Source organism: Synchytrium microbalum (genome assembly GCF_006535985.1).
Source record: "Synchytrium microbalum strain JEL517 chromosome Unknown SmJEL517_scf0001, whole genome shotgun sequence".
In the NCBI taxonomy this organism is placed as follows: domain Eukaryota; kingdom Fungi; phylum Chytridiomycota; class Chytridiomycetes; order Synchytriales; family Synchytriaceae; genus Synchytrium; species Synchytrium microbalum.
Genome location: NW_022158350.1, coordinates 235,110 through 262,827, shown reverse-complemented (window position 1 = coordinate 262,827; position 27,718 = coordinate 235,110). Strand labels below are relative to the sequence as shown.

Here is a 27,718-nt window from a genome sequence, read left to right as displayed (position 1 = left end):
TGGAATGCAACAAACTCTTCCAATGAGTCGGGTTCCATATCCTGGAAAAACGGCAAGACGGTTGGTCATGTGGAATTCACGATGAATGTAAGTCTCTTTTTTACTTGCCTCCATCTTGACAGCTAAGGACAACATGGCAGCTCCAATCATCTGAAACTTCTCCTTTTTAACACTGGCACTCTTGGACATGTAATGATCAAGATAGTTGACTGTTGCATCAAGAAGTGATGTGGAGTGAGCAAAAAACAGGCAACAAAGCAAATTGCAACACCTCATATCGTTTTTTGAGTCCAAACAACAACTAACCTGCAAGATGGAATGTTTGGCGTTGAAGTTGATGATCATGAGCCACCTACAGAATGTACAAAAAGGTCAGAATCACATCATCGATTGTGTACGGTTTTACTCACATCACAGATCCAATCCACAAGCATCATTCTCATCTGCGCATTGATATCTGGATGTCGGGTAAGCCAATTGGCTTTTGGACGATTTTCAGATTCCGCCCGCTCCATATCTTCCCATGCCACAAACACAATCTCCATATCCGCTACCTAAGTATTTCGTAGAGTATGTTTTGTTAGTATATGTGTTTCAATACCTCGATGCGAAAAAGTGCAACTCTTGAAGGATGTGTACCTCATCACCATTCTGACACGTGCGCAACATATTCGGATGTCTCGGCTTCTCCGGTTTCGTAAACTGAAACAGCGCCAACTCCAAAAAATCCGGTGACGCACGACTAATAGGTGAATCCATGGGTGTCGTAGGACACGTAGGGCCCTCTGAGCTCATCAAGTTCAACGTGCTGATACTCAATGCCGACTCGGTTCGTAGCACTGATACACGTTTACAGCTGCCACTCACTGGACCTTCCATGGATACGGGTGTGTCCATGCGGATTTCTGAGTGCAGTTTGCGATCAAGCTCTTCGACAGCCCATGCTTGATTTGTGAAGACATCGTCTAGTGGTTGGCGTAGGTGGCCGTTGTAGCGGGACGAATATGGGGATTGGCCTTGTACGGGTGTTTGTGAGTGTGGTGTTGGGATGGGGATGATATCGGCTCTAAAGGCGCTCAAATCTGGTGGTGGTGTGGCTGATGGGCCAGTGATTTCAGACAGCAGTTCCTCACATTCTAATAATAGCAAGGGACGCAGGATGATGAGTATGATGCTGCATGTATGAAACGATGAGATCGCGAAAAACGAAGCTTATGGAATTACCTCCAAAGTTGACTGGAGTTTGACGACATTCTTGCTCCCGATCTAAGACAACATCAACACGATCAATACCACACATCACAAGCAAGGTAAACAAACAAACACAAATTACCTATCTTCAACCTCTTATCCATCTTTATGTCCAACCAATCATCATCGTCCTCATTATCCGACAACCGTTTACGAACTAGCGAGAATGCCGATCCATGTTGTTGAAAGTTTACTTGCTGTAACGGATATGTAGGTGAATCTATCGGTTGGAATGACATCGCCATGTCTGGTGGCATGACCTACATTGAATGGCAAAATGAAGGAGGTCAACTTCGCGCAACCACACCAACACATTAGGTGCGGTTTTTGTTTTGACGAGACGGTACTTGAAATGAAGCGACAATACAGTAATGATAGATAACTTACGTCCGAAGGTGTGATTGACTTGGCTCTATTCCTTGTCGACACTGGTTTGGTCTTCCTTTTTGTGCGAGTCACTATAACGTCTTCTTCCGTTCGCCTAGTAAGAATGAAAATTCAAAATCAGCCATCACGTTAATTGAATTAATGATTTGCTGATATTTTCAGTTGAATGCATACTGGTTCCCTATCATTGTTCCTTCTCAGAGTCTCCTCCTTTGTTTGCAGCTGTTAAAAAACCACAATTTGTTAGATAGCCGTTCTGCAGGAGTATAGTAGGAAAGCCACGCGTTCGACAGCATCTTCAATAGATTATTTGATATAAGATGAGATACGACTTACTTCCAGACTAGTTCAAACCGTCGTTTCCAAAGTTCCACGTCCTTTACAAGAAATACAAGACCCAACAAGATGGTTGCTTGCACCGTTTGCCCAATAAAAGTAGCAAGTGTCTCACTTATTATATCATGACAGCTTATTCCCCCGTTAATCAACGAAAAAGGAATCAATTCTCTACCTCTCTATCTCTCTCTTGCGATTTGCGAAAATATTGGTGCTTGGTGAACCGTGCACCATTCCGCAGCACATTTCATGGAACCACTACACGTGCACTTGATCCGTTATCTTTTTTGTTATAAAGCAAAGGAGCATTATACAAAATGTACGAGAAGCTTGCCACGTGACTTACTACAAAAAAAACATATAACTACTACACGCTGTTTGTAAAATGCTAATAAAGTATCTTTTCTGTTTAATATCATTGCTGAGATGCAAGACTCTTTGCCACATTCGAGAAGAGACGGTCGATTTCTACATCAGTAGATTGATTGCAAAGTTAGTATCTAAGCTTAGTACAACAAACCAGCACACATACCCGGAGCACACTGGATAAAGTTGGTATGATTCCAGAAACCGTATCGAGGATTACGAATCAATTCAATAAATGCAACTAGTAGTCCATATGGATGAGGTCGATTTACAATCAGACGTTCAATCAATACACTGTGTGAGAAACCGAATAATTTTTTTAGAAGAGAATCGAATAATGTAATCAATGAAATAGTCATACCGAGTAATCTGTTCTTGCACAATCTCTTGCTCAGCTTCAAGGAAGAGGTATAATAGTACATTGCTAAAGTAGTGTGTGTGGCTGTTGGGGTATCTCAATTGGTTGGCAATACCGCTTAAAAACAAATATCGTCCTATGTGATCAAGAAAATATAGATGAGTAACGAAAGCTTAAAATGCACTCCAAGCATCAAAGTTGATGAAAGCCCTCACAAACATCAAACCGGAATACAGCTGACTCTGACAAACATCAACCTCAAACAAAACTTTCACATACCTTCAGGATCTAAATCAGTCACCAACTGCTTAAAGATATCCATAGACGCTCCGTGAACGGGTGATTGCTGCACAGCTTGTCCAGGCTTATTCTGTGCTATAGCTTGACTTCCAACATACAACACCAAAGAATTGATGGTCGATATCATATACTTTGATCCATCAACTAGTGTACCAGGGGGCACCAATAAACGACCTGCAATTTCAGTCAAGAAGGCACCTGGTGCTCGATTTCTCAAATATGAATCAATGTCCGTCTTTAAATTATTCACCATCAGGCCAGACGTATAATCAGACAATATATGTGGGGCTTGATTGATTTCCGGTAACAAGTCCACCTTCAAGTTTGGTGTGAATGGATCTGGAAGCCTCATGCTGCGAGGGAAGGCACTCAATATCAAGTTGCGGAGTTGAGTACAAGAATGTGGGATAACATCCACAAAACTGAAGTGGTAGTCACATAAAAACTCGGGGAAATCATGCAATAGCACTAGCAAGACTCGAATGGTGCCTTTATACAAGAGTCGAACCGTGTCTGTGAGATCTGATTGGCGTAAGAATGGAGCGAGGAATTTGAAGAGATCAACCAACAGTCGTTGGAAGAATGGCCATCCCTATTTGACGTTATTTTGGATAGATGGTTAGCCGAACAATACCAGTTCCAACATGTAATAAGCAAGTGACAAACCTTTTGATTCTCAGCCAACAACAGTTTAGGCATGAAGAATCGATGCGATACCAATTGCAGCCAAGAGAATGTAAATCCAGGCAAGAATGATGGTTGTAACGTATGGAAGGTGTTGCTATAACAAAATTGACGAGTTTCAGATCAATAGACTTAGAACATTTGATGGCTTTTTTTGCAAGCAACGTACCTCAAGTATGATAAAATCTGGAAGTAAATTGGCTGCAAGTGAGGCTCGAATGAATTCAAATCATTAAGCAACGACGACAAGAGTCGGAAGAAGGGTCGTTGGTTAAATGTCGTTTTCCGTTGCTCATGAGAATGAACTAACACTAAGACTGTAATAGACAAGATCTTGGTCGTCAATGTCAACTTGGCATAATTGACATTTTGGGCCGCAGGATCATTGTAATGGCGGACTACCAATACTATAAGACGAGCAAAAGCATCTACAGCTTGAAAGGCTACTACTGATGGTGTTCCTGCTGGAGCTTTCATGTATGCTTCTACACTCAGTTCAGTGCATACTCGGAAGAACAGAGACGAGACATCTTCTGTCTTGAGTACACCTTGTTGTTGCAACTACGAAGGGAAAAAACTAGTTGAGAAAATACTCTCACGCTAATTCTTAACGTCACAAAACTCATTTGACAAATGCTCGCGACTAACCTGAGTGATATACCGTAAATGAGACTTCTCATTCGAAGCTGGATGATGATACAATCGGACCCATTCAGTAAACAAGGCTGCCAACTGATCACGGACTCCAGAGCTTTCACTATCCTTGCCAATCAAGTCGCGGATAGATACAGCAGATGACCGAAGCCTCAATTCTTGAAGCAACTGATTTAGACTTAGAAAGGGAAAAGAATTTAGTTGTTGAAAACAAAAAACGATGCCAGCAAAGTGGTACATACCTATCAGGAGCCTTTCCGCGAGACGCGATCTTGGTAAGTATCTCGACAGAATTGAAGAAATCATTCTGAGATGCAATAGCCGGTTCTTCCAAGACACATTTCTTGATGAGCCATGACGTGAATTCAACTACAGTGGGTCGACCAATATCCATAAGACGAGCAAGCTGCATATCCATCTCGGGTACATTAATCAGATGTGATCTGATGAGTGCTGCTGTTACTGGCACATTGTACTTGCGCTACGTAAGGGATCAGGAAATCAGCCCCAGCACGCTCCACGATAATCACAAAGAACTCACCTCATCATCAGCATACAACAACCAAGCATTGACTTCCTTAGCAACAGTCTTGGATAACTCACACAACCTTTCTAGCAATACAATATACATTTCTCTTGACAAGACCAATTCAGTCTTGTACAAGAGTTGTACCACTTTCTGGGAAAACATCAAAGCAGTCTCTTCTCGTTGGAAGGCTTGAGTTACCAATAATGGAATTTGCTTCAATGCAGCTCTCAATTCGTGTTGCGGAGGGAGATTAGCCATTGTCATGGTTACTGGTTGACTAGCAGCAAACTTGTCCAGTTCTACTATAGATGCACCAAATTTTTCCAATGCTTGTTGAGTCGTCAAGAGTACTGGGGTTTCTTCATATGGAGGTACGGGAGTGGCATATGATGTTGGCATAGCGTCAGGTCGAGCATCTCGTCTAGCCATATCAACACGAGCATGTTGACGATCAGCGACTTCTATGAGAGCGAAAACGCGTTATTAAAGAACGGAAGATTTTCTTGTTTGTGCTTTGTCGTACCTTGTGCACCGCTTTGCATGATTCGAGACATTCTAGAGAAATCTTCATATACTCTAAGTTGCTGTATGGTCAATCCGCCAGCCTTCAATCTTAAAGTCTCTGGTAGAGTTGATGGGTAGCGGGAGGCAGCATACACAGTCATATCATAGTATGGAGCACCAGTTCGCTAGAGAAATAAAAATAAGTATCATCAACAACACCAATCAACCAAAATATTGTTGCGACATACCTCACGATGCTTCCTTCTACCAAGATATGATTCCCTTAAGCCCTCATCGACTTCAGGAACGGCCTTTTCTGCTGCAGTCCTCTCAATGACGGAACAAGCCAAATCCAAATTATCAGATACAATAACAAAGATTGCTTGCTCTGGCAACGATTGCTAAATCGCCAAAATGAAGGGTAGTCAGAAACATTCGACATTTTTGCAACTTTGGACACCATTCCTACCTCTGTGAAACCATTCTGTAAAAGGAGACCCTTAATGTTGGCAATCATACTCAAACGTAAAGGCTCTCGACAGGTCACAGATGCGAGACTCCCTAAACGTTTCCATTCCAGAGGAATTTGCTGGTAAATACTAACATGACCACAAAAGACGAAACGCGCGTTTCGACAAATTCTCACCAGCAAGACTTTGAACCATCAAGTGAGCAGCCTTTCTCATCTTGTCTTCATTAGGTTCCAATGCGAAATCCTTGATCACCAGCTCTTTGGTAGCAATCGCAGCAATCGTCACACTGCGTTCCACGACAGGCACAATGATCTAATACAAATCGAGATTGAGTCACTTTGGGTCCAAGAAGCACCCATCCTGACTGTATACCTCACGAATAGCTCTCTCAATGGCAACGTGAATGAAGCGCTTCAGTGATGGCTGAGCAACAAACAATGGGAGGTTTGGATTGATGACTAGCTCAGCTGCAAGATTGTATGACAACAAGTTTTCTGCACGACACAAAAGGGATCATGAGTAATCATAAATTGTTTGGCGTTAAGCAAATGCGAAACGTACCAACAGTCGCAGGAGCAGTGCCAGTAGATGGAGGCAATGAATGAGCAGGAGCTCCAGCTGCACTGACAGGAATACCAACAGTGGTTACTGGTGGCAATCGTTCCAATTCTCGTAAAGCGGGTGCTGGCAGCTCTTTCGGTGGTCTGTTCCTTAGCAGAGTTGTAGGTTGTATCTCTGTTTCGGAATGATGGCGAAAAAGTTGAGCAATTCATTCAGCGTGGAAGAACAAAGTCCGTCTCAACCACACCTTTGACATCCAACTTGATATTCTTGCAAAGCACTTCAATTTCAAACTTGAGGTTGAGTTTCAAATCAGCAAAGTGATATAATTCAGCCAAGAGTTTCATGATTGCCATCAGCCATGGGTTTGGTGGTTTGAAGACTTTACTGTTATTCACTTGCTCCATCACTTTGCACACAAACGGAATGACTACAATCAGTCGATTGTTTTCAAAACCTTCAATCAGCAAATCCTACACGAATTACAACAATAGAAAAGTCAGCGACTAAAAGAAACCAAGATGACTATCCCTCCGAATTTTGTACCTTGAAAGATATATGTCTGTGTTTAATGGGCTTATTTTTAGCTAACGTGATGGATCCCAACCACGTTCCCAAATTTTTGAGTAGTGTACGTTCTTGCGATGAGGTTACAGTCTTGTCCGAATTCAACAAGTTGCGAATGTTTACAAATGTCTCAATCAATACAAAGCGATACAATGGTGTGGATTCGAGGGCATCGAGGAAGGAAATATACAAGGAATGGAAGTTGGGTTCGATGCTAGCTCGTTTTTCAACAATATAGTTACTAAACCACTTGTTGTATGTGTCCCTCATTAGTTCACGCATCTCTCGTATCTTGGTTTCTAGATTAGCTGGTGAGATATTATTTATGATGAAGAGTATCTTATCTTGCACGACCTCATTGGGCACTTCTAAGCTTTCGGGTTCAGTCGGATCTACTAAATTGTCCAATTTTATAGCAGCAAATACACTAGTCGATGAAGAACTAGGTATCACTGCTCCTACTACTTCACTTCCAGTTACAGCTCCTGGCTCTGGGGCTCCATTTGCTGCACCTGCAGCTTGACTTTCCTGCAAACTACGAATATATTGTACTATATCTGGATGTGCTTGTACCAAATGCGTTATTTGCAATAGATGAGAGCAGTATTGAGGCCATTCACCTAGCCGCGACTGGAATTGAGACAAGGCCTGTATACCGAATCGGAATAGTTTCGATCCTACAGGTTGCCGTAAAGCATCAAGAACGTATCGAAGGGCAATACCGAGTGGCATGTATGATACTATCTGGTGTTGTATCAGGGCACCAAATAGGAGACTGGTTATGGCAAGGTAATTATCGGGATATCTAGGGAAGAATTTATATTCGTCGAATAGATTGTGGATGATGCAAGAGTAAATGTCCTGTTCTCTTTGGTTTGGTGAGACCTTGAACCTTTGTAGCAGTTCAACGATCTGAGATATGGATATTTCGCCCTGATATATACGTTCATAATAGGCATTGACTTCCTCCTCAACGTCTGCAGAAAAGGAGCCACCTTCTCTAACACCGCTCTCCTCTCCATCAGCAGGTGAGCTAGTGGCCATATTCATCATATGCGGTGTTCTTGCAAATGCAGTGACAATTTCCTTCCATCTTTCGTCTGTATCAGCTGGCATTGCGCTAAAAAACATAGAGACTGGTTAACTCTATGGCGAAAAATAAATACCAATTACACGCAACACACCTGCTATGATTTTGCAGGATTCGGAGGAAGATATTGACAACGTCTGGCGACAAGGGAACGGACTGTTGCATAGAAAAGTTATCCTGCCGTAACACCTTCTCATACATAAAATCCACACATGACTTGATGAAGACATCACCCTCATCACGTATATGATCAGTGAGCCACTTTTCTAGGTTGAGATAATCTCTCCTGGATGCTAGAGCCGCTAAATCTATAGAGAAGGAATATGGCTTTGATTCGAGGATTTGAGGTAGTGCCTACAAAAAAAACCATTAGATCATGGTTTCAAGCGGCCTGTAAGTTTGGAGAGCTATACCTTCATGTCTTGAGCGACATCCAAGATGCGAGAGAGATTGGTTGGATCAGTCATGTAAAGACGTTGGAGACCAGTTATAACAGAGGATTCTGAGATTTGCCATAGTTTCGACAAGACAAATACAGAATTAGAGTGGCCACCACTTAAGAAGGTCATGACTAAATTCAAAACTAATTCTTTCTGGAAGGGTGTCCATGGAGCCTGTGAAATTACGATCAGATATCGTTAGAATCTCGGCGACGAAATAAACACACAGAGGACTGGCAACATACTTTGAGTTCAGCCAAACCTAATAACACGACTTCTGGAGCTTGCTGAGAAGCAAACTCAAAAATCCTCTTGACTTCCTCATACAATTCAGTCTCAGACAAGAATAGCAGAGTTTCCAGCAACTCCAAAGAATTCCATGGCTGGTTCATGAGCGACTGCATATTCAGCGCATCTATGACTCGACGGCCTACACTTTGAGTCACGACAAATATCTCGGGTCGATTTGATATAGCCAATTTCAAAAAGCTGAGATGACCCTTGAGATTTCTCCATCTGCCAAAGAAGGCATTGATGGGAAATTGATACAGGTTCTAAAGACACAAGATCATTTAGCTCATGTTGATCATGTGGAATGAATGAGTGTTGGGCATACTGGTATTCCAACTTTGGTGGCATTCAATATAATGTTGAGTCCCGTAGCATCATATAGTATGAATTCAGGATGATCCAAGGCTCTCATCATGGAAAACCAATCTAGAATAGGTTTCTAATGATTGACAAAGAGTGGTCGCGTGAGTCTTTGCAGTTGCGAGACCATGAGTTGACTCGCTTGTCTGAACGGGATGGCTGAGTGTCCAAATTGTATTACCCCCGAAACTGCCCTTACCAAATCTAGTATGGTCGCCATAAACATTGCCACATCCCAAGTTTGCACTCGTTTCAGCTCTTCTGGATCCATACGATCGAATATAGCTGACGTTATATGTTGAAATGCTGGATTGGGAGTCAGACCAGTATGCGTTCGAGCCATCATGGCAAGGACTCGAGCGATTTCGTCTTCTTTTAGTCTGGAAGCAGCATTGGATCGGTTGATTCCAATCTGCTCTAATATTTTCAATAATGTGTTTGGACCAAGACAACTGCTATAACCAATGTCTTGTAACAATGCGGTGAGCGATATGCCTGATGCAATCTGTGCGTCCAGCACACCATCTTGGCCACCTCTCAGATTATCACTATGGCAAATGAAGTATGGGGTGTGTTAGTTGTGGTGTTTTGGAATGTTTGGATGTTTGGGTTTATCGTCAGCACATTCAGGTATATGAATAAGCGATTTCTTACCCAGACATGGAGTTCTGGGTCGATGCACTGTGGAGGTTGTATAGTGTATTGTCTGCAGATACGCGTTCTAGTGAGGATTCTATGTCGTTTGCAACAGTCGTAAAAGTGTCTGGTTGATGTCGTTGCAAAATACGGATATAGCCAAGGAGGATACTCTTGCGTGAAGATGAAGTGTGTTCTAAATCGTCCAAGGATGAATTGATGATAGTACGGAGAGGGCCTACAATGTATTATTCATGGATTAAAATGCGCACTTGCAATAATGTAAAACAAATGAGCTTTTCCGACAGAGAGGCACTGAATAAAGTAGGGAGGTGCTAGTAAATGAAAGTAAACTTACCAGCGTCCCTCACCCTCTCAGACGTGTCCTGCTCCACACTGTCTTAGGATTGCGTAGAAAGCTTTCTGAATTTTGTCCCAATTGTGTGTTTGAACACTTGACGAACAAAATGGATGGCGGAGCTCACAAGGACAGAGACGATAATCCTGCTTCTAATATACAAATGACAATATTCGTTCACTGGATGTGCCTACGGGATGTGCGTTCGTCTCGCTGAACAGCAATTTCAAAGATTGTGAATGTTTTCACTTTCTACGTGTCTGGCGTGACTCAACTCGACTCTAGCTACTAATTGCTCTAAATGTTGTTTTCCTTCAAGAATTCGGTGCCTTCTTGAAATGGATTCCAAAGTTTGTTCACTGACTTGTGTTCCCAAACACTCAAACACGGCGAATTAGAGAGCTGACTGACGTTTCTCTACAATAATGCAATATTCTCACGATACAAGACAAGGTAGATCTATACAATGTTACGCTTTAAGGAGGAAGGAATGAGCATCGAGATTGACGAACAACAAAGATCACAAAGTCATAAGTAGATGCTTACCAATACCAATACAACAGAGTCTCCCCGTAAGAACATCTTGCTGATGAAACGATCCTTGTTGACTGGTTTGGACTTTTTGACTCCCTTGCCAGATTTTGGAGTCTCTGTCCACATCTATCCCAATACCAAGAAGCGTGAGCTTATTTCTTAGTCTCGCCAAGTATGCAAAAGCATCAGCAATGTGATTACCTCCTTAACATTTTCCAAAACCATATTACAGTGTCTGTCACTATGTATGCGTAGCAAAGTCAATACATCCAGACTTGAAAGGAGGCCAAACACGAGACTTACAAGGCCTTGACACGGGCCAATAGTTTGCGATTGTTTCTGCAGTTGATGAGGATCTGCGTATTGTTCTTGACCGACTGGTTCAAGACTGATAATGGACCAGTGTTGAATTCTTCCTCTTCTAATTTCTTGACTAGAAAACGGTGATGATGGTAAGATATGTATGGTAATCCAAGACAGAATAGACCGCAATTCATTGCATTCGGTAAGCCTTACGTTCATCTTCAGTCATTTCTGTCTTGGCTTTTCCAGCTAGACCGCTGTGTTTAAACAGAGAATGAATGGTGGTGAGCAAGATGCATCATGAAACGATTAGATACAATGAGTACATCGCTAGTGAATTACCTCATGTTTGCGAGTGACTCGGCGTGTAGTTCTTGTCAGTTGGGAAGGAAAGCTTCTTTCAGGATGGGTGCCAGTGAGTTCAAATGACAAAAGTATGAACGCGAAGGGGAGTGAGAACGGAGCGTGGCAAAGTTCTGATTTAATTTCTTATTTGAATTACTTGCGTACTTGCTTACAGTATACATGAGCTGGCAGTGCCTGTTCGATTTTTCACTGCTACGTTAGTCTCGTCACAACATCTAATCGACACCTATCTACCGTGACAATTCCTTCCAATTGAGCTTCCCGTCAATACTTTTGGAAGAGACCATATTCTTCCATCTCCAATTCCTCCTCATCGTTCGTGAATATTACAATGGGTGTTACTGTATATCCAAACGGAGCTTCGCTGCATTGTTCAAGAGGTTTCGACCGTGTAGAGCCGGTAACAAATCTTCAGACCAAAATCCTATATAAATTCCGATGAGTTTCAACGACTCCCGGTTTGGCATGGATGAGATTACTGCCGACGTGACCTGTCTAAGTATCCATGGCCCGTGAAGATAGAGGTGTTTCAAGTTGGTATAATGGGCTGTTATTACTGCAAAATCGACGGAAAGGGGTATGTCATTCCGTGTTGGGGGGAGACCAAGGATGTCAACCATGTCGAGATACTCAAATTGATATCCTCGTGTCATGATAGTCGTCTTAATCTCAGCAGCCATCATCTCACGATCTTACGCTTGGCTACATTTTGACGGATGCCATTCAAGAAGTTCCGATCATGTGAGACCATTCCCAGACTGACATCCATCAGGCTGGTGAAGTCTGCCATATGGTTTTCGGAGCACTTCATAAGCGAGAAGTCTTCCATTCCAACTCTAATCAGTGTCGTAGCACTACCTTTGCTGAGTTCTTCAAAGATGCTTCCTGTCACTGTTGTTTGATGTTGACCAACAGTACGAGTTCGAAAGCCAGAAAACCCAGAGTGAGACAAGTGAAGACTTCCGAGCGTCTGCGAGAGACTGCTACATAGATCTTGATGTACATTGAGCAAGTAAACCTGTTTTATATTTGGAGCGTGCAGTGGAATTAACTGATACTCTACATCCTGCCAAGTTATGATCTGGAATGGGTCTACAGCTACATCCAGGTCAAACAACGATTAATTTCGAGTAGAGAAGCCTCAGCTTCATCGGCAGTATAAAAGACATAGATTGCTGCTGCGGCCAATGACTTCGGCTGGTCGAGCTAATGATTTTCCTATATTCCAGATGATAGAGTAGCTTGTGGATTCGCTAAAATCGATTCGTAGAGTATGCTTGGCTCGTGTTGGTATGGTATGTGGTATGTGGGATGTTGGGATCTAAGTTACGACGAAGGAAAGGATGACTAGTTAGATCTGGCATGGATGCAGTACAATGATGATTGACTGTGCTGGACAGCACAGCCAAAGACTTCAAACCGACTTGAAATCACTGAATGCTTTTCGTTGGGCCGCAAATAAGAATGCGTTATATTCCTCGTACTTGCTTGATCCATATGTTGCTCCATGACAATGACATGAGAGTAGATAGAGCGAGTATTATTGTGTTAAGATCGTGTTGGGCCGTCTCCTTCTTATATCTGGGGTTCCTCAGGACAATGATGGGGGAGGTTCGAGAATCAAAACTCCTCCCACCAAATCCAACCAGAAAAAAGATCCAAATTAAATTTTAAATAGTTTGTTCCACGAATAAGCGTAAATATTGCGTGTGTACGTAGTCCTCGAGCTACTATTTCGTGTTTCCTATGGAAAGTTTCTGCGTCAGTGAATGTCATGGAGATCCAACCGTTGAATGAAACGATTTACCTTCAAGAAGGATCGATATCATTATGATAAAGCGATTTATACCTCTGTCTCCGACGTCTCATATATCACCTCGTCGTAAACCGTTTTCGAACTTCCGGAACTTCCCAACAGAAACGCACTCACGCAACCAAACGGTTTTTTGGCTGCTATATATGGCATTTTCAAAATAAGATCTTTTATTGTATTCTTATATTTTACGGAACATGAGCATATAGACATCCCGATCACGCTTCTCCCTCAGCACCTCACTAACGTGAACTTTTTGAACAAGAGCATCATCAATATTTAGCCATTGATTTGGTGCTCGTAATACATCACAGGTATAATGTCCTCCTGCTGCTAGCTTGCCATGGTGATATACAACTAGGGAGGCGGTGATGTGTGAGGTCGTAAGTTACGAAGACAAAGAAAGCACATTGGAGACCTCACTCATTACCTGCAAATAGCTGGTACTTGACTGCCGATATCGTCGCACGAGTGGTGGGTGATATTATATCTAAAACGAGGGACTGATCAGTCAACCAAACACAAAAAAGCGTTCTGGCAGACTTGTAACAGCTCTTCCTGGCTTTTCATACCAGCCAGGACATCCAATTCTGTCGAATAAGCAACATGCTTATGTATCTTTTGTGTTCCTCCAGTGTGAGTATACACGAATCGTTTCAAATGCAGCAAGAGAATGGGAGGGAAGGTATCCAGTAGATTCTGTTTTGTGGCTTCGACCTATAATACACGAGCCAAAAGAGTCACGATTCGTACTCGGCGCTACCACTACAACTATAATGCTATAAAGTACCTTGGTGCCTTTAGTAGGTGAAGTGAATTCATCCAACACTTCAGGAACAGCGACATTCCGTAATGCATCATCAATGGTGCTCACAGAATCGGGCTAGCAAACGAGAAACGTCAGTCCACATCTGTTCAATCCAAACAAGAGCGTCGACACTCACATTTATATCTAAATGGAGGAACATGAAAGGTTCATCAGTTACAGAATCTCTGCTACCTGGATGCCTAATAGTCGATCTCATCCGTCCGACGAATATTTTCGTTATGGGGGATGTTGATATTTCAGTCTATAATGGTGATGTAAAGTAAACATTCCGAGGCCGCCAAAACACCCGTGTTTCGCATCATGCGATGGCTTACTCTTCTCGTAACAAGAGTCTTGTTCCCCTTCCCAACTTCAGTCCAATCGTTACTCTCCGGCATCGCTTCCTTCCCAGCCATCTGACTGCCATTACTATTCGTACTATTCCTGGCTGCTAAAGCAGAAGGATCTCCTTCGTGCATAACCTCCAAGAGTTCTTCATGTACGCCATCAAGTATAAATCCCAAGAACTCTTCAGCATCTTCTTGTCTTCCTTTAGTCGAATTGATCTTCTTCAGTGACTTTAGAGCATCATATACATATTCGGGAGCGAATGGTGTGGAGGGATCTGCTTCGGGTGGTATACGTTGAGTTTCATCTTCAATGTCGAACTCGTTTAGAAACATAATCACTGCTTCTGTTAGTGGTGTCCGTCTACTGAATGAGTGGCTGACTCTTTTGCCAACCATCTTCATTAGATTGTAGAAGGGCGGACAGTAGACTAAGGGCTGCAGAATAGCGTTCATGAAGCACTAAATTAAGAATATCAGTGATTGAATCCTGTCGAGTCGACTTGCTTTCTTGCTGATCCACACACTCATACCATATTTCCATTATTGACTAGTCCTCTAGGTATTATCAACGGACAGTCAAGAGAAGGCTCAAAGTGTTTCAGCAGGTCTAGAGACAAAGATGAAAAGATTCAGTAAACTGGAACAAATTGCTTCAAACCCTGATCACGCATACCACTAGGTTTTTCATAAAACGATTGCTTTCTAGCACCAGGTTTAGAAACATGACCAACAGCACCGACGCCTTTTTCAGTGCCTGGTCCAACACCAATTTTAGCGACACCAGCCCATGATATCGGACTTGTCTTTGGTGACAGGACTACAGGACTAGTTGATTTCTGTGATGGTGTAGTCGTTGTTGATGACAGTAAACTCCCATTTCCATTTTCTGTGGTAGCAGGAGTGGCGGCAGGTGATGTTATTGATTCTGGAGCTGGAGTTGGGGACGATGATGTACTAGATACAGATGAATTTTGCGGGTTTTGTTGAGGACTGCTACTAGGTGGTGGAGTCATCATAGAAGTGGTGACGACATTCGGCAGTGGTGTAGATGGTAATGGCGGTTTTAAAGCATTACTATTCAGTTGCCGCTGCTGCAGTTGGTGAGGTGTCAAGACACCATTGGGTATTCTACCATTAGCAAGATGTTGACGGTTGGCTGCACTTGACGCAGTGGATGCAATCGATGAATATGAAATTATCGAGCTACTAGTATCTGTTTTACTTTGTACTTGTTCTACAGTAGTGGTAGGATGCAAAGATGACGATGAGGTTGTTGAGAGTGTAGGAGATACTGGAGTTGCAATTGTATGCGATAATACAGGCGACGACAGTGCAGATGAAGACGCAGGTGATGATGCTGACACATTATTAATAACTGGTGGTTTTGATATACTAGGTTGTTGGGGTCTGCTGGATGCTATGCTGGACCATGCAGGCTTACTGCTTGGCTGTGGTGTTATAGTAGCAGGAGCAATATTATTCGGTATGGCAAGACTAGATGCTGGCGGTGTTGGCGCTGATGATGGGACATCGACTGTAGGTTTCGGCTGAAGTGTCGTCGTTCTTGGTATAGAGTTGGTGTCTGCAGCGAGAGGAGGTTTTGTCTTTGCCGCTGAGGGAGCTGTCTGAGACACGGTAACTAGATCGAGTACAGGCTGATGATCAGGCAAGGATTGAGGATGCCTTATTGGGGTTGAACGTGTTGTTGTTGGGGTTGAACGTGTTGTCGTGGATGCAGAGGATCTAGGCAGGACTGGCGAGCCGAAAGCAGTATGACCTGGAGAGAAGGGACTGGAAGCTGCATCCTTTGAAATCCTTGATGATCCATGGGCGTTTTCTGTAGTAGATTTATGTTTGCTCTTCCTCGTCGATTTTGGCAGTTGATGAAGCTCGTCTGATGACCAACCCGTCTTTTAAAAGGGTAAAGCAAATAAGCAAAGCTCTCGTGTCATATGTTTTCTCACGATCCGAGAGGTTCTTACGATGAATTGTTCCAATAGCTTGTCACTTTGCAGAACAGCGTCGACCTCATCTTGGGTCAAATCCCCGAAAACGAGTGCCTAAGTGATGTTTTAGCGAAAGTACACAGTTCTCTATCTGACACTACGTGTACGTTACCTTTTTATTCATTGGCAGTGAGCGATTGCTTAGTCTCCTAGTGGCATGTTCCAGTTTTTTGACGTTTTGTTTCAAATCCAAGCAAACCTGACCAAAGACTCAGTCGTTTCAGGTATAGACGACACGGAGTACGACACAATTTCGCGTATTTTTAGGTCTAACGCGTCCGAATATGTCGTATGAAGATGAAACAGACCTGTTGGAGGCAGCATGCAATGGTAAATGTGTTGCAGCTACTGCTGTCCCTTTGCTGATCAACTTTGTACGTATCTAGACATGGTCTCTGGACAATTGATTCGCGCAGATTTACTGTCTCTTTTTGAAGCCATGACTGCCATCCAGGTGTGCCTCATTCCCCCAACATTTCCCTACATTTAGAAGCCAAGCACAATGTTGAGGCAAGAGCTCACACAAACCACTCTGAAACTTAGATTATGGATCCAAAAATGGATATGGGGCTCGACATTCCATCTGCGGAAGAACGTGGAAAGCTAGATGAAGACTCGATGCAACGGAAAGAACTGAGTCTGCAAGATGTTTTGAGTATTATTGACGAATTGTATGCTCAAGAGGTGAACAGTCGATGATCATGAATCTCTGAGTGCATTCTCCAGTGTTAAACGTACTCTAACCTAGTCAACACCGCTTAGATGTCTTGGCTTTCGGGAACAGCACTCCCATTATCACTCTTCACATGTGTATATCTTCACAAACCATTCCTCATTCCAAACGAGACTTTACGTGTCTATCTAATGGCCCTCCTCAAATCCGTTGCTCAAATGAGGAATCTGATATCATTGACTCGTATTACCAATGTACATGCAGCCACGCTCGTTTTTCCTTTCCTTTTTTTGTAAGACTCGTTCAAAAAATAGTGATTGAACTAATTGCACCTTCGCTTCTGATAGGAAGAAGATTTGACATACGACACATTCGGATTTGATATCTTTGAAGATTCACCAGATTTAGAAGTAGTGTCGAGTCTTCAAAAGTTAGAAGATGATTTACAAAATCATATTAGAGAGTCTAAACAGACCGAGTCTGGAGGTAACATCAAATGGCCAAAAAGAAAGCCATGCGAAACCCCTTCCATGTTAACAAGCCGTCAATGTATACATAGAACACGACGTAATATATCTGGAAGCCCTACAGAGTCGTATACGGCATCGTAAGGTGCGTTGTCTGGGCTTCGGCGCATTTTTGGCCTATGTTCACTCCTTTACCCTTTTGGTACAGGCTGTAATATCATGGCTAATGAATACGCTCAGAAAGAAGCCACCACTCATAAAGAAGAATTTGGTGAATGCGATATCTAATATGGAATCTATACAGAAAACTCTAAAGCTAGGGAAACCAGTCGAAGGCATGACCAACCTTCTTCCATTGCTCTTCTTACTCCTCGTTTGCAATCGACTGATACAGAGCAATCTCTATTCCAGATGCATTCGACCATGAAATAAATCGTAGTCTCTTTCAACAAGCACCACCACGCCCAATCGCTCCTCCTTCAAGAGCCGATGCAGTAAACAATCTGATGGCTGTGTTGCAACAATGTCAAGTTATTGCCCATCTTCATGGGTTACTTGAGACGGTTAAGTCTGATTCAGCGGGCACTCTACAGGTATAGAGAGAAAAGCCGACGTCGTAGGCGATGAACCGCGAAACTGAATCGTCCACACTCTTCTCAGAATGCTTTACAGTATGTGACATGCATGAGGCCTCAACCTAACGTCTTGCCGCGGTCATTTGCAAAGGTGTGACCAAAAAAAAAACGAATTGGTGTCACTGTATACCTGACGCTGTCTCTTTGCCATAGTACCTATTTTGTGCTGAAGAATCTTTTCGACCTCTTGTCATGATTCGTGAATCCGTCATAAGTAGTAGTAAACCATTATCTTTTGAACCTTCTGCGACACCAGCTGAAGCTGATGTGATTTCAAGGTACATGAACCTGTGCTGCCAGGTAAGCAAAAAAAGGAACATTGGGCATGCCGGTCTAGTGGAAGAGTTTGCACCTTGACAAAGCTTTCTGAACAAAATGCTTGTTATTTACGTAGATATATGAAGAGACACTACAATGCAGCTTGAAAAACACTTCAAGAATGCGTCGAAAACTAGCTCACTTGATTCCAGAATGGGAGAGAACTCAAGCTGAATCCGAACTGCTTGATGTAGAGCTACACAAGCTGCGTGGAGTTGCTGTTGATGATGAGGGGGGAACTGGTATATCACCTTCTGAACCATATCATTTGTCGTCTTGGGTGTTTGAGCGCAAGTTGGATGTCATGATTATGTATTTGAGTTTGGGATTTCAGTTAGAGCTGTATCGACATCGGGAGTTGATTTATATCTTCTGGTAAGACTGTTCTTGTCCGTTCAGCCCTTTTTGGTTGATCTTTGCCCTTTGCCTATGCTGACCGTCGTGTGTACCCACGTGGTCCAAAATAGGCATCTTTATTACTTTTATGATACCTTGACGCATCATTTGGATCGAACAAAGAAGGTCGCTGAGCTGTTATCTGTGCCGGCAATCACCTCGAAAAAAGAGAAGAAGGGCCCGAAACCCAAACCAAAACTGCCTGACCGTCATGCCAGTCGTGTAAGAACACGAACACTAGCCTTTGCCAAACAGAATCTCTTCAAGGCCTACTTTGAGGTCTGTGTGATGGCTGTCAATGGAAGAAGAAGAAGGATCTGCAAATGAATGAACCCAAATTTTCCTACTAGATTGCATTAGCCATGATGAAACATCAAAAGATGAAAGTTGACAAGGAGATTTACAATGATGTTGTATATTTTACACGTCGATTTGAAGTCTTTTCGCAATTGGGTAGTCCGGTGCCGTTACAGTACAGTCAGTTTTCTAGTCTGACGTCTCGAGACGATATATCGGTATGTGAGATTATCGTTTTTGACAACTGTGGCATCAGCACCTTTACTATAGTGGTTTCTCTTACTCACTAGTTGCTTGTTTTAGCCCTTCGACCTTCTAAGTGGGGCATCAAGTGTTTTGATGCTTGTATCTCGTATTGTAGAACAATTGAGTCAATCGACAGCCAAGACAACTGCTGATGGATCATCATTGCCTGAGAGCTTGAGTGATTCTTATCTAGAAGCGAAGGTGTGGAACAGCACTCCAATTGTTTCTGTTGTTTATGAATTATTTGTCTGTTTTTTCAGCCCATTGGAATACAGTCAACCAACAACTACTTAATTCACGTCAGGAACTACAAAAAATCATGGCAGTTGTGAAGACCACGACCAGTAGTCTTGAGCAACTGACCAGAACACTTGACTCTATACCTCAAAGCAGCCGCAATTTCCCATGTGAATTCAAGCTTGATTCACATCCACTGCTTCCAACATTACATCTGACGCTTGTTGTAAACGAACAAAAGATCGCTTCGGATTTGAATTGTACATAATCCATTAAACTTAGACGCAAACATTGACATCTGCTGGCTGTGGTGTTGATCAGTCGTAGTAGACGTGTTTTGGAAAATAGAACAACCGGCCATTTTATATCTTCAGATTATAATATTCATGGAACGTGAATAACGCGTCAAACATAGTGACAAACAAGTCCTTCTGCACTCCAAACTTCTACCAAACACAACCACACTTTTCATGAGTTTCTTGGAGTGAGATAAATTGTGTTGTATGACTTGACATTTGCATTTGGACATTTCCATTTTATATCCATCATCAGCAGCTCCATATACCATCTTGCCAGCCCAAGTAATAGTCACATTAACGCAGAATGCAACAAGGCCAAAAGAAGAATCGCGGAGGTCAACAAGGAGGGCAAGGTAGAGGAAAAGATGCACAACATGTGATTGCTACTACTACCAACATCACGACTCCTGCTTTCAATGGGTATGTCGGTGTCCTAGTTTGTGTCTTAAATTTGTCGTTTGGAGTCAACATTTGAGACAGGGCCCCAGAACATGGTGCTTTGCGCTAAGCAAACAATGTGAACTGGTTGAAATCTTAATTATCCATCTTGTTTTGATGTAGAACTGCTCGTGGAAAATGGGCTCAATCTCCTCCCAACTTTGCAAATGTTGCTTCAGCTGGTGCTTCTAGTAACAGTGCTTCTCCCACTTCAAATGCCAGAGGAGATGGTGTAACTGTTGAAAAGCAGAATAGTCAGAATTCTGCTGCTGGTGCTCTTGTATCTCCTCTAGTAGCTACTCCGCAACATCCCTTGTTGTTCATATTGGCTAATCTCGTGGTATGTGTCCAATATCGAGAAGCTCGTGAAGAGCATAACAGGACACGAACGCTTTTTAGTCACACTTAATTCACATCCATCATTATACACAGGGTCTCAAAGTACAAGTCACAATCAAGAATGGAACAATCTATGAAGGAATATGTCACACCTGCTCGACTGATGGAGAAGTCGGAATATGTTTAAAACTGGCTCGCAAGCAACAATCAGCTACAACAAAACCTGATCCTGCTGATGTTATAAAAGAACTAGTCATAATGCCCAAAGATGTTTGTGTCATTACTGCCAAAGATGTTGACTTTGGCTTGCTTTCACGTGCTACTGTCGAACGAGAATGTAAGTGTCGGGGCAGAGTAGGACTTTGGCAGGGAAAAAAATAGAAATGGATTCCTCCTATTATTGGCATATTTTGATTCTAGACAAACGCTTACTTTTCGCTGTCAACTTTTTTCAACAGCCTTCCAAACTGACACTGCAATCAGTGGAAGTGGAGGAAATCTCAAAGAACGAGCACTACAACCATGGGCTGATAGCGGGCCACCACCAGCTGATGGAATAGCTGAAAAAGATATTGGTGGTTGGGATCAATTTGAAGCCAATCGACGTTTATATGGTGTCACGACCGACTTTAATGAAGATGATTATACAATCAAGGTGGATAAGTCCGCTCCTGATTATAAACGGCGAGAAGCAGAAGCTGCCCGATTGGCTCAAGAGATTGAAAAGGTTTGACGGGTTTTGCACAGGTTTGACTTGCCCCTTTGTTTTATTGACTGACCGCAACTTTCTTTCTTGTTATTTTTCTTTCTAGTCTGGAGCTGGTGGTAATCAGCATATAATTGAAGAGAGAGGTGGTGCTGTTGCTGATGATGTTGACGAGGAGGGCAGGTTAGTGTCAGAACATCGAACTTTTTTAGCTAATCGTTTCATTTTCGCTGACACCATCCTTTTGACGCTTTCGCAGATACAGTGCAGTGTTACAATCAGGAAGATATCTACCTCCAGCTGCAAGGCGGCAGGGCTCAAACTCATCCTCCTCATCGGCTGCTAAACCGCCGAATGCATGGACTAATCCACCACAAACATCAACATCAGACGCAAAACAAACATCATTGGCAGCCGTAAAAGAACCTCCGAAACCACCCCAACAACAACAGCTACAACCGCAGCAACAGCAACAACAACCCCAACCATCTCAGCCTCGATCTGCAACTAGTGCCCATCCACCTACTACAACAGCTACAGTATCATCACCTGCGCCATCGTCAGCTCCACCAGCTTCATCTAGTAGTAGTGGGGGTGTCCCGGTGGCCGCAATTCCGCCACCGAAAAAAGCGGATGGTGGCAGTCCTTCTTCAGCAGCTCCATCCACTGTTATCAAACCATCCTCAGCAGCTCTGAGCAAGTTGCCCGCTGTTCATTCTGAAAGGGTATGTTATGAGTCTAGAACGTTTTAATGGCGTTTGCTTTCGGAAGTGTGACCTTAAACCTTTTCTTTCTTCGTCTCGTCACCTAGAAACCTGGCTCACCTGCTCAAAAGCCCACGCCAGACGATATGGTTGAAGAGATGAGGCGATTTGCTGTCAAGGAACAGCAAACCGTACATAAAGAAAAGGATCATCTGCAAGCTCGAAAGAGAGATTTGATGAAGAGAGAGAAGGATGGTATTTTAAGTGACTTCAAGAAGTTTAGTGAGACTTTCCAGGTAATGGAAATTCTGAACTAATCGCAGCAGAAACGACTTTTTGTGTGTCCAAATATTGTCTGACAATTTCATTTCACTCCTTTCTAGTTGAAAACACCTGTTCCCGCCGATTTGAAGGCCATGTTGAAGAAGGATGAAAAGGGTGATGACACCAAGAGTGATGCTTCTGGCGAGGCTTCTGGCACCTCGTCAAAGGGAGATGACAGAAAGAAGCATGGGATTGCTGGTGCTTCACCCAAACAACAACAACCATCATCGGCTTCTGCATCGAATGTCCCAACACGGACGCCAACACCTGTATCAGCAACTGCAGCTCCCACAAAGGCTGCAGAGAAGTCCAAGGACTTTAAATTCAATCTGGATGCTAAAGAGTTTAAATTCAATTTGGATGCGCAAGAGTTTAGACCTACCCCTACCACTGACTTCATACCGGTATGAGGTTCATTGACATTCACTGAAGTCCGTTTTGTTATCGTTCTGACTAATTCGAAATTTTCGTTTGGGATCATCTTGACAGACTCCTCAACCTCCTCCAATGGCATTCGCACAGCCCATGTTTATGCCCCCTATGCAACCACAACAATTCATGGCCCCCATGCAAGAAAAATCCCCAATGCAACCAGACAAGGTAACTCGTATACATGGGCTCGTGCTTTTCTGGCTTGATCCCTCACGCTCCTATTTCTCCTTTGTCACAGAATGTATTTGTTTGGAATCGTGGCCCTCCACAACCACCAATGGAAGGAACAATAAAGGATGCAATGATGAAAAACTTTACAAAGCAAACAGCCACTCCATCACCCAAACCACTGAATATTCGTGAGTAAAAATCGTTCTTGTTGTCTCAATTAGTTTGTTGTAGAAGAGTCTCAACCTTCCGTTTTAACATGTTAGTACCAACATGGCCAGGGAACAAGCATTCATATAAATCACCACCACCATCACCTCAACAAGAAGAAGGCGGTCCTATTGCATTCGCACCTATACAAATTGATCCCCAATATGGTTTTGCATATCAACAAAACGTGCAACCATATCCACCTTATCCAAGGGTGAGGCAACTAATTGTCGTGTGCAATGTTTGGTACTTTCCTAACGTTATTGTTTTTCCGCCGCAGCCAATGATGGGCAGACCCCCATTTGTGCCTATGCAAATGCCAATGCCATACGTAAGTACCAAGAAGAGAATGTCTTATATTGGAAACCTGATCAAAAACGGATTGTTGATCGTCGTTTGCTTATCTAGTATACACCAATGCCCCAGTTTCCACCCGGAGCTGGACCAAATCCCATGTTTGCACCTCAAATGATGCAGCCTCAGCAAGGGCGCGTCTATTCTCAAGGAAAACCGCAAGGTATGGAATGTACTCTTGATTTCACAGTTGGATCTTAAACAAAACTCGCAAATATCAAAACAAATCGAACTCAAACAAACAGGTTATCGACCAGATATGTATCAATCTGCTCCCTCTGGAAGACCGAACTTTGTTAATGTACAAGGGTTCCAACAAGGTTTGAGTTTTGAACTTTTGTGCAAAGCTTTGATTGAAACCTTTTTAACACCTGCACTTTCAATAGGTCCTATGATGGCATTCCCACCAGAAATGATGCCCATGCCACAAGGAGTTATGATGGGTCCCCCACAATCTTGGCCTGAACAACAAATGGGTATGTAGTTGTTTGTGCAAAAAACCACACGTGCTGACATAATTCTTCGACCAGGAGATGCATCAATGCCGCCAGTACCTCAAAATCAGGAACGGTATCAATAAGAACGGTATCCCAAATAAAAACAAATTTGAGCCGACATGATATTTTGTTTCTAAAAACAAGAGATCACCATTCACCACACAGCAGGCGTTCAGCATAGAATGATAATGAACAATTCTTTGTGTATTAGAGGCAAGAAATTTAGATTTTTCGATTTTTCAGTATTTTGTAGCTTCAGAGGGTCCGCAGCAGTCGGCAATGATTGGGTATAAAATTGAGGGTTCGACTCGACTGTCTTGACCTTTTTGACGAACAACATCAAAAAGTGTTTGCAAAAAAAGGACGAATAACATGACGCCTTTAGGCGTGATGTAGACAAAGAGGCCTATTTTGAGGAATCGTTTATTCAGCTTATGGTCTTATTCCTTTGAACTGGGCACAATTTGGATACGGAAACGCGATTGATTCACGAAATTAAAATCAAAAGTCACATCGGGCCACAGTCAAACGTTCTGCAATCGGTGGATAATAAAGCTATGAAATATCCTTCTATAAAACCACGAGGATTCCCTACATTGACCATAAACCGGAGTAGCCCAAATCTATTCAATGACAAGGTGAACATTCGTGTTTGTTAGAAACGAGGAGAGACGAGTGGTTGAGAAGAGAGAGAAGGAGAACACGATTCTTATAATATAGTTGATTTTTCTAACCAATATCACACATCCGTTTTAGATACCGATTGATCAACAAATAGCTGATGCACTACTAGCCAATAACAGCAATTTATTGGCACTAATATGTCAGTCCTCATTTGTTGGCGATACTGCCGCTAGTGTCTCGCTGGGTGTCTTGTCGTTACTGAAACGGGGGAAGGGTCGTGCTGCCGAAGATTTCTTGAAACGGTTGCTGACTTCACGGATGGGCGTCTCGCTCAAGAAGAATAGGGATTTGAGTGATATTTTACGAGACAATAGGTTGGGGTCTTTTAACCTTTCGTTTGGGTGTAGCCGAACACGGTTTGAATCTAACCACACTCTCCAATAGTATGGCAACCATTTTATTGAATGCATTCGCAAGACAAGAAGGTGTATCCTATTTATCGAAATCAATTGGAGAAGCACTAGGGGAAGTGATAGCATACCTAGACCATTGCGAAATTGATCCACAAAGACTTAACGCTAGTGCTGCAGCAAGTGCCGCATTAGCAGGTGGACCACAAGCAGCTGCACAAACCGACACCCCATTATCAACCGAGTTATCAGAAAACGAAAACAGACTCCGTGTAGCATGTCTACGACTCGTATCTTCTATATTCGATAATCGGGAATCCATGCCTATATCTCTTAGAAGAATGTGTCATTTCCTACATACCGCAGTTATTGAATGGGGTGCTACGCTACCGAGTAATCCGGCTAGACCGTCAACGATGAGTATGGTAGATCCAGTTAGTTTGAAACGCGGTATGAGTACACCTCTACCTGATGATATTCGAATGATGCCTACTGGTCCTCTGCCATCATTACCACAATCTTCGCGATCAACACATATGATTCCCTCTCAATCAAACTTATCCGATATGAACAGTAAAACTAGTGCACGAACATCATCTGAACATTCTCAACCGATAAACACCATAACCAACATAACATCGACAACAACGACAACAAACCAAATATCACAACCGACCACGACATCGTCTGAACTCATCGATAATGCATCAAATGGAAGCAAACCTTCGTCGCTTTGTGAAAGTGATGCTATGCGAGGCAGTATTGTCATCAAGAAACGAGACCCAACATCTTCGACAATAGTTAGTCAAGGAACACCGCCAATAGCAGCTTCAGGAGCGCTTCGCGTCGCTGCTACGGCCATGACACCAGCATCAGTAGACGACCATACGCTGCCGAGGCGACCAAGAGCCTTCACAGGTCCCGCAAATCCAGACCAACCAATCATCGGGATGCCATTACAAGGTCGAGGTTCAGGTGACGACTCTTCAAAAACAAGCGGGTCATCAATACACCTGAATAACAAGAGTCCCATGGCATCACACGAGCACTTCCCTCATATCAGTTCAGCAATTATTCGACCGGCAATCAATTTCAATATTTCAATACCGAATAGTAGTACTAGTCCTATTATGCTACCTGCCGGGCTCGAAATGTCGAATATGAGATCTGCTAGCTCTGTAGATGCTTTTGCTGCCCCTCTATCACCTATTCTTCGGACACCAACATTTGTTGACAATACGCCCTTGGCTGTACGGCTGCTCGCTGATTCGCAGTCTCGGATTGGCAAGAGATGGGATTCGGATAATGTGTCGATAATTAGGACGGTGGGATCCTTGACCGTTGCTGAAAAGGTTATTGGATCGTTCTTGTTTTTAAGGTTTTTCGTACCAGGTATGTAGAAACAGGCATTTTTGGGAATACGCACCAAAAAGTCTGCCAAAACAGTCCGAATTGCTCACTCACATACGGTCCTTCCCATATTAGCAATGACATCACCAGACAAGTGTGGGCTTACCGACGTCAAGATCAGTTCGGGAGGCAGAAGAGGGCTAGTGCTATGTGGAAAACTAGTCACAGCTCTATGCAACGACGTCGAATTTGGAGCCAAAGAACAATACCTCATGCCATTAAACTCGTGGCTCAAAGAAAACCGAGACAAGATGAAAGAATTTCTTGTATTTGCTGCATCCCCACTTCCAGACGAAGAAGCAGAAGCCGACACCGAAGCTGACCTCCCACTTGACGGCGGTGTACGAGAACGAGAACCAACCACACCAAGCTCTCCCCAAACATCACTCGCCCGCAAAATCCCAGCTAAAAAGAGCGCAGGAGGACTTGGCTTTTTAATGTCTACATCCATGCCATCCCTGACTCTTTTATCAACCGACAACAAGGTAGCAGCCGACACCCGCCACTCACAACCACCAACCCCGATCGCCGCCGTTGCACCAGTTGACTTACGAAGACGTAGCAAGTCGGCTGATAACCTATCACATGAAGCTGATAATTTGTTTGCATACTTGGGTCGATCCATCGCCAAGATTGAACGTGATATTGAAGAATTGTTGCCTGGACTGCCGTCAGATGAAGCTGAAGGGGTTGCTAGTAATTTGGCAGTATTGAAGAAATTGTTGAAAGTCAGTCAATACTCGGAGGGCAATTCGACAATGAGCAAGTCTTCGCAGAATCCAGTCTTGTCGAGGCTTAATTGGATACGGGATTATCTTCAGTGAGTTATTGATATACGAGTCGGGCGTTGTGTCGGGCGTTGTGGTTTTGTCTTTGGTTGTAGTCAATTTTGAGCCCGTTAGCAAACGTCGTACTTATCATTATTCTACTTGTAGGAAACCGAAATCAACTTCCTTTGAGGATCTGAGGCCAGTAGAAGGTATGTGGAGAGAGAGAGAGCGAACCCCACGATTGCTACAAGATTTGTATCATCGCAATAACTAACGATGTTCCATCTTCTTAGGCCGGCATTCCGAGAGCATGCTGAGGACGTCTCAGAGGCGGATGACTCAAAAATGATTTATTAAAACACCCCCTCCAAAAAAACAGTTTTTCTTCAAGAGTTTTTCTTTGTACCTCAACCAACCAATTGTACATGACCCAACATAC

The 27,718-nt window shown here is 43.1% G+C and overlaps 4 protein-coding genes across 4 annotated transcripts; 2 read left to right on the top strand and 2 right to left on the bottom strand.

Moving 5' to 3' along the window:
* Nucleotides 1–2,389: 2,389 nt before the first annotated feature.
* Nucleotides 2,390–11,329, bottom strand: SmJEL517_g00064 (uncharacterized protein; the record flags this gene model as incomplete). Its single annotated transcript, XM_031165994.1, has 28 exons — nt 2,390–2,442; nt 2,507–2,634; nt 2,702–2,834; nt 2,978–3,590; nt 3,665–3,779; nt 3,852–4,243; nt 4,331–4,514; nt 4,579–4,817; nt 4,878–5,326; nt 5,389–5,554; nt 5,618–5,770; nt 5,839–5,930; nt 6,016–6,154; nt 6,215–6,336; nt 6,404–6,577; nt 6,651–6,876; nt 6,950–8,090; nt 8,155–8,414; nt 8,474–8,674; nt 8,746–9,054; nt 9,117–9,230; nt 9,351–9,699; nt 9,806–9,960; nt 10,692–10,805; nt 10,881–10,920; nt 10,983–11,112; nt 11,196–11,239; nt 11,325–11,329. The coding sequence occupies 28 exons, from the start codon at nt 11,327–11,329 to the stop codon at nt 2,390–2,392; spliced, it is 6,240 nt and encodes a 2,079-aa protein (XP_031027762.1).
* Nucleotides 11,330–13,342: 2,013 nt separating this feature from the next.
* Nucleotides 13,343–16,449, bottom strand: SmJEL517_g00063 (uncharacterized protein; the record flags this gene model as incomplete). Its single annotated transcript, XM_031165993.1, has 10 exons — nt 13,343–13,518; nt 13,592–13,651; nt 13,734–13,878; nt 13,952–14,044; nt 14,106–14,231; nt 14,305–14,778; nt 14,850–14,926; nt 14,993–16,229; nt 16,302–16,379; nt 16,438–16,449. 10 exons carry the CDS (start codon nt 16,447–16,449, stop codon nt 13,343–13,345), a joined length of 2,478 nt encoding a protein of 825 aa, XP_031027767.1.
* Nucleotides 16,450–16,609: 160 nt separating this feature from the next.
* Nucleotides 16,610–19,862, top strand: SmJEL517_g00062 (uncharacterized protein; the record flags this gene model as incomplete). Its single annotated transcript, XM_031165992.1, has 15 exons — nt 16,610–16,655; nt 16,712–16,779; nt 16,869–17,009; nt 17,088–17,252; nt 17,346–17,484; nt 17,558–17,605; nt 17,674–17,736; nt 17,877–18,058; nt 18,126–18,191; nt 18,254–18,400; nt 18,495–18,793; nt 18,886–19,093; nt 19,165–19,329; nt 19,415–19,558; nt 19,662–19,862. 15 exons carry the CDS (start codon nt 16,610–16,612, stop codon nt 19,860–19,862), a joined length of 2,082 nt encoding a protein of 693 aa, XP_031027768.1.
* A 4,760-nt stretch (nt 19,863–24,622) lies between these two features.
* SmJEL517_g00061 (uncharacterized protein) lies at nt 24,623–27,628 on the top strand (the record flags this gene model as incomplete). Its single annotated transcript, XM_031165991.1, has 6 exons — nt 24,623–24,703; nt 24,822–25,063; nt 25,134–26,491; nt 26,585–27,329; nt 27,445–27,488; nt 27,573–27,628. 6 exons carry the CDS (start codon nt 24,623–24,625, stop codon nt 27,626–27,628), a joined length of 2,526 nt encoding a protein of 841 aa, XP_031027765.1.
* Nucleotides 27,629–27,718: the final 90 nt, after the last annotated feature.